The sequence below is a fragment of the Chelonoidis abingdonii genome, chromosome 5, assembly GCF_003597395.2.
Source record: "Chelonoidis abingdonii isolate Lonesome George chromosome 5, CheloAbing_2.0, whole genome shotgun sequence".
NCBI lineage: Eukaryota > Metazoa > Chordata > Testudines > Testudinidae > Chelonoidis > Chelonoidis abingdonii.
The window spans coordinates 55,042,937-55,049,245 of record NC_133773.1 but is presented as its reverse complement, the minus strand read 5'-3'; the positions used below and the strand labels follow the sequence as shown (position 1 = coordinate 55,049,245).

Genomic DNA, 6,309 nt, shown 5'->3' with positions numbered 1-6,309 from the left:
GATTAACCTGGAGCAACTGCCATTTGGTTACCAGGGTACTAGGGATTTGTTTAGCCTGGGGCTAACATACCTGTTTCTCAGTACTTTACTGTAGCCATCTGGCCTTGCCCCATCACAATAGTTAAAAATGTCATTAGTAGTCCTATAAATTGCTCCAACTATTTTAAAATTTAGCCAAAACATTTGTCTCAACAACCTCTCAAGGGCATGAATTCCATGGGTCAACTTTACTGCTATGTAAAGAATATTTCCTTATATTAAATTCTAATTTATATTATAATATAGAGTGTCTCTTTATTTTAGGTCAAAATGAAAAGGAATCACTTTTATATTTATTTCACTGGTCCTGCAGAAGGAAAATAAATGGACGTGTAAATACAGGGAAACATGTAAATAATGGCCAAAGGGCCTGCCACGTTGCTGATCATTTGACAGGTATTCACATAACACAAGCGGATTATCATAACAAGGAACTACTAGCATGTTCCACTATATTTGACATTGTAATCCATATTAGAATATATCTTAAAAGAACCAGGCATAGGTATACAGGCTGGACACAGAAGAAGAGATCCCTTCAAAGACACTGCCCGGGCACAATATGGTGAATTTCCTTGCTTTTGTGGATTTTATCCAAGTAATTTTGCAGGCATAAAAAAGGTGACCCATGCCACTTGACTATCTTTAAATGGAAAATACAACAGTCATTTTTTTAAAGAGCAGAAATACTAACGCATTTGCCCTATCTAGCATATTGGCCAGTTAAGAGCAAAGTCCTAACATTGGAATCTGCTAGCATGCCCCAGCATCCTTTACTTCAATGGGACTTCATCTAGGTTGTAGAGTCCTATGTTAATATATCTTAATGTTTAATTACATCTTCTCATTAAACTATTTCAAGACCCATCAATTAAAAAACTGCACACTTCTGCCTCTATTTAACCTATCATTATTAAAAGTAGATCTGAAGACTACTGGAACTTTCTTCTCTTCCTCTCACAATGTTTACTCTGGGCCATCCTTAGCCATAGGCAGAATAGGCAGCCGCCTAGGGCACCACTAGGTCTGGGGGGACCACTCTGTGAGAGCCTGAACAGACCGGAAGCAGTGGAGCATGTAAGAGCAGAGTTGCTGGGTCCTAGAGAGAGCTGACTGCAGCACAGTCTGAGAGAGGGGATTGGCTGCTGGTGTCTCTGGGAAGGGGTGGGGGAAGGAAATCACCTGTGAGTGTGACTCTTTTCCCCTGGCGTGAGGTGAGGCAGGCTCTGCGGCTCTGGCAGTATCCTTTGTTGTTCCCCATAACGTACATTCTTCTCCCCTCTGCTCCACAGAGCACCCCCCCTGTATCTCCCTCTCCCCCCCATGGACTACCGCTCTCTTCCCCCTCCCCTCCATCAGGGCTGGGTTGGTGAGGTGCTGGGGAGGAGGGGAGGCTGGCTGCCTGCCTGCTGAGGAATGAAAGTGAAAGTAACTCACTTCCTCAGCAGGCAGGCAGCCAGGATTGGAATGGTCGCACAGGGCTGGGCTGGGGATAGCCAGATAGCATGTGTGAAAAATCAGGACAGGGGGTTGGGGTAGGGTGAGCAGATGTCCCACTTTTATAGGACCAGTCCCAGTTTTTGGGTCTTTTTCTTATATAGGCTCCTATTCTCCCCCACCCCCGTCCTGATTTTTCACACTTGCTGTCTGGTCACCCTAGATAGGGGTAATTGGTGCCTATATAAGACAAAGCCCAAATATCAGGACTGGCCCTATAAAATCAGGACATCTGGATCTGATCACCCTAGCTGGGGAGCGCATCTCTCCCCTGGGCTGGCAGTGATCCATCTCATCCAGGGGGAGCTGCACAGGCAGGATGAGCTGCTGTGGCTCCATGGGTGCCCGTCCCTGAGATCAGATGCTGTGCTAACTTCACCATGGTCCGTTGGGCTGGCGGTGGTGCCCATTGGTGTGTGATGGACCTGAGGGTTTGCTGCTGCTGTTGCCACTCTGCACCCCAAGAGGTGGATTTTGGGGTCCTGCAGTTTTCCACCTATCTCCTCCTCTACTGCAGCTGTTGGACCAGCAGGCTGGGGGTGAGCCAAGCATGAAAGCAGTACTGTGTTGCCATTTTAAGTGTCATTTAACAACTTTGTTTGCCAAAAATGCTTGCTAACAATCCTGAATTCAATTTCAATATTTTTTTTTAAAAAATCAATATCTTAGCCCAAAAACAGAAAATTAAGTTGTTGACAATTATTTGTGACAAGTTTGGTATGGGGAAGGGAGTGGCCAGTTTTCATCAGAGAAACAAAAAATGTTGACTGACTTTCCTATAGCCCTGTTACTGCTAAATAGAGCCCTCCAACAACTGTAATATGCTCATCTCTTTACTAATGTATAGAGCAGGGGTCGGCAACCTATGGCACACGTGCCAAAGGTGGCACGCGAGCTGATTTTTGATGGCACGCAGCGGCAAGCTGAGCGGCTCAGCCCACCACTGCTCTGGGTTCCGGCTGCTGCCCCATTGGCACCCAGGGTCCCGGCCACTGGCCGGCCCCACTCAGCACCCACTGCTGGCCTGGGGACCCCCAAGGAACCCCAGGCTGGCAGCGGCTGAGCAGGCCGGAGGCTGAGACCCCGGCTGAGCCACTCAAACCACTGTCGGCCTGGGTTCCATTCACTCAGCTGGCAGCAGGCTGACAGGACTAAATTCAACGAAATAGGAAAACAAGAGCAACTAATGACAAAGTGCAAGAGCCTAGAGCAGTGGTCCCCAACCTTTTTCGTCTGGCGGGCGCCAGATGAAGGACAGTGGATGGCGGACAAACATCTGCCAAAATGATGCTGAATTGCTTGGCAGTATTTCGGCAGATGCTCATCCTCCGGCCAGTACGTGGGTGCACTGACTGAGAGGCCCCCTGCGGGCACCATGGGACACCTGCACCACTGCGTTGGGGACCCTGACCTAAAGAGCCTCCTGAAGCACGGTGATCGTTTTGATTTAAATGGACTTGAACTGTACGAAAAATTGAGTTGTTGCCACATGCAAAATCGATGATGGACATTGTACAGTTTATTCATACCAGCAAACTTGTTGACATATATCCTAATGTGTACATTGCCACTCGTATTCTACTGACAATTCCTGTAACAGTAGCATCAGGAGAACGGAGTTTTTTCAAAACTAAAGCTCATTAAAAACTATCTCCCTCTACAATGAGTCAGGAACACTTGACTGGTCTTGCTATTCTTGCAATCGAACAAGACATCACTTTGTCTTTGTCATACGATGACATTATTACTGATTTTGCAGCCAAAAAAGCCAGAAAGATTCCTTTTAATTAAAAACTAATCCTTGTTACAATACCTCTTCATAGAAATTTCCAATAAAATGTTGACAACTTAAAAAAAATGATATTATTTGCATCATTCTGTCAAATCAGAATTTTTTCTATAGTGCTACTTCTTTAGTGCTAGTCCATCAGCATTACAGTGTGCTTAATTAAGTTAAACTGGTTTTAATAACATGCATGTGGTAAGTTTTTCAGTACTGTAAGCTTATGTTTGTGTTGCTAAGAGCAAGACAGGCACCGGGGCACCAGTTTAATAATCTCGCCTAGGGCACCATAAATCCTAAGGACAGCCCTGTGTTTACTTTACGTATTTTGCACTATTTTCTGTATAATTACATTCAATGACTACAGTTGATTTTCCCTGTTTGCATAACTTTCACAAAGCAGCAAGGGAGAGATTTTTTTTTAATAGGAAAAAGTGACTGCGAGATTATAAACACTGGTGAAGCAATCAGAGGCAGATGTAGGACTGGAAACTACTGATTAGACACACCTAAAAGTTAAGCAGAACACAGTCCTCCTTTCACTAACATTAAGATATAATCATATAAAAACAAATAAGAAACACAAGCCCGATGAATGTTGCTAAACTAAAGTTTGTAAAATACTCACAAGTCTGGAAACGTGTCTGCAGAGAAAGCATCAGTGGAGAGCTGCCACCAATGACAGCAAATCACATTCTCCCCACAACCCGCCCAGTCCGGTTTTACTTTCGGTTGTTACGACACGAATGAAGACTAGTTAAGCCGCAGCAGGACTCAGTTGCTCGAGCTGTGACTGAGACTGAAGCTAATCCAGGAAATACTGCCGGGAATTCTTCCTTCAACGCACCGTCACGCTGTTAGGTTTGCAAAGAAAAGAAAACTACGGCGAGGCGGGAACGCCAGGGACCTACAGGCTGGGGGGGGTTAACAACCCACTCGGCGTCCTGCGCTGTCACCGCTATACACCCAGCTGTTTATCAGCCCAGAAAGGGGAAGGAAAAGGTGCAACCCCCGCTCCCCCTTGCACAGCCAAATTGTGTCCCTTCGCGGTAAGAGCGCTGCACGGGGCTCCTGGGAATGCCTCACCATAGCGGGCTGCTTCACTCTCCTCCCCGTCCCTGCGCCCCAAACAGGAGGCGTTCTGGCACAGCAGTGCTCACTTGGGGAAAGAGTTGGCCCTTAGGAAAGAATGGGTGGCAGAGCAAAGAGGGAGCCTCTTGAGACGTCAGAGCGGGGCAGAGAGGCGGTGCCCCCTGCTGCCTGCCCCCCTAAGGCAGTGCCAGGGCAGACAAGGCACAGGTGGCGAGCTTTGTGCAGCTATATGTCCTAATCACATTTAATAAGCAAACAATGTGAGTGAGTGTAACCATGCATTTCATCTTCAAAAAGAGTGTAAAGCTCGCACTAGCGAAAGGGCACTAACCTTCACAACTCCAGGGCAGGAGGTCCTCTGTTTATCTCCAGGGTAGCACTAATCCCTACTGAGCTTTCAACTGGAGACCTCTAGAGGAAAGGCTCTGAAATTCATTAGCTGCTTGTCTTGCAGGTAGAGAACAGGAGTACTTGTGGCACCTTAGAGACTTAATATTTATTGGAGCATAAGCTTTTGTGGGCTACAGCCCACTTCATCAGATGCCCATGAAAGTTTATGCTCAAATAAATGTGTTAGTCTCAAAGGTGCCACAAGTACGCCTGTTCTTTTTGCGGATACAGACTAACAGCTGCTACTCTGAAACCTGTCTTGCAGGTATTACCCAATAACTGCAATTTTAAGGGAAGGGGGAGGAGGCTTGCTTTCTTTTCTTTCTTTCTTTCTTTCTTTCTTTCTCTTTATAACTAAAATCTACACTTAAAACTTTGCAAAGTCAAATACTGAGAAATTAAGCATAACTATGGCATGTCCTGTATGTAGAATCTTAATTCTGTCAATTTGTGTATATGAACTAGAATGGTCCTTGTTACCATTTTCCCTGCATGGTTTTGTACCAAGGACCTTCAGCTTCATCTCTTTCACTTAAGCTCAAGGAGTAACTAGTATGTAGCAGAAGTAGGCAGTTATCCTCTGAGTGGAGCCAGAATCATTAGAAGGGGACGCAGCCAACATCCTATGACTGCCAAAGTTTACCTACATACCTGGGTTCTTATTCTTAGCTCAGGGAGCAGCAGAGTGTTGTCTAGTGGTGAGAGCAATGGGTTTCAGCCTATAGATTTAGCACATTCATTTTAAAAGGCAGTGTGATACAGCAAATGTGGCTCTGTCACATTAGCGACCTTGTTTCTTCTCCCACCTCTGCCTGGAATGACCTTGGGCACTCTCTCAGGTACTCCATTTATAACATTTAGGAAATTATAGTTATCTGTTTCCTAGCATACGGATACAAGATCTTGATCATTAATAATAGTTCTGAACTACACAAAAATATTATTACCAGTTAGTAGAAAAACCTAAGAACAGAACTCAAATCTCATCCTCTCCTGGAAACTCATGCCTGGCTGTGCAGACTGTATAAGCGGTATCTTGGCTTCTCCAGAAGGAAATCTGTATGGGTTCCTGCTCAGGTCTGTTTCAGTTAAGAGGCTCAAATGTCACTTTGTAAAGAGCAGTATTTATTTAGCATTTGTGTACTTGCCAAGCCAAGCAATAGTGTTCTTAGTGGCCAAATGCAGCTTTCAAAGCCCACTGCTGAATTTGGTTAGCAGGTACTCCTCGACAGTGTGTACTATTGTTTGATCTGTGCTGTAGGTTGGATTGTCTCAAAGACCTCAACGGTGCTAGTTGGCTGCACAGAGGCCTTGCCCAGTCCGGAATCAGTTAAGAAGAGCCCACTGATGATGTGGCAGTGGGGTGGCTGCCCCACCCCCATGGTAGAGGGGGCTAGAGTAGGCCAGAGTGGTTGTGCATGATGGCAGCCAACCAGGGAAGGGCCTACTGAGAACCAATCAGGGCCAAGATTAGAGCCAGCCAATCAGGGCTAGGCTAGGCCCTATAT

General features: G+C 45.8%; 1 protein-coding gene across 6 annotated transcripts in view; it reads right to left on the bottom strand.

Annotated features, from left to right (window-relative positions):
* IL15 (interleukin 15) overlaps window positions 1–4,506 on the bottom strand; it is a 72,362-nt gene extending 67,856 nt beyond the window's left edge. For 2 of the 6 annotated variants that reach the window (XM_032768982.2, XM_032768979.2), the window contains exon 1: window positions 3,948–4,506. Coding sequence is in view for 1 of the 6 variants with exons in the window: in XM_032768977.2 (XP_032624868.1) it covers window positions 3,948–3,978 (31 nt within the window). In the remaining 5 variants the exon portion in view is untranslated. The remainder of the gene's footprint in view (window positions 1–3,947) is intronic. The other 4 variants (XM_075066285.1, XM_075066287.1, XM_032768977.2 and 1 more) reach the window with 4 other exon arrangements.
* Between the last annotated feature and the right edge of the window lie 1,803 nt (window positions 4,507–6,309).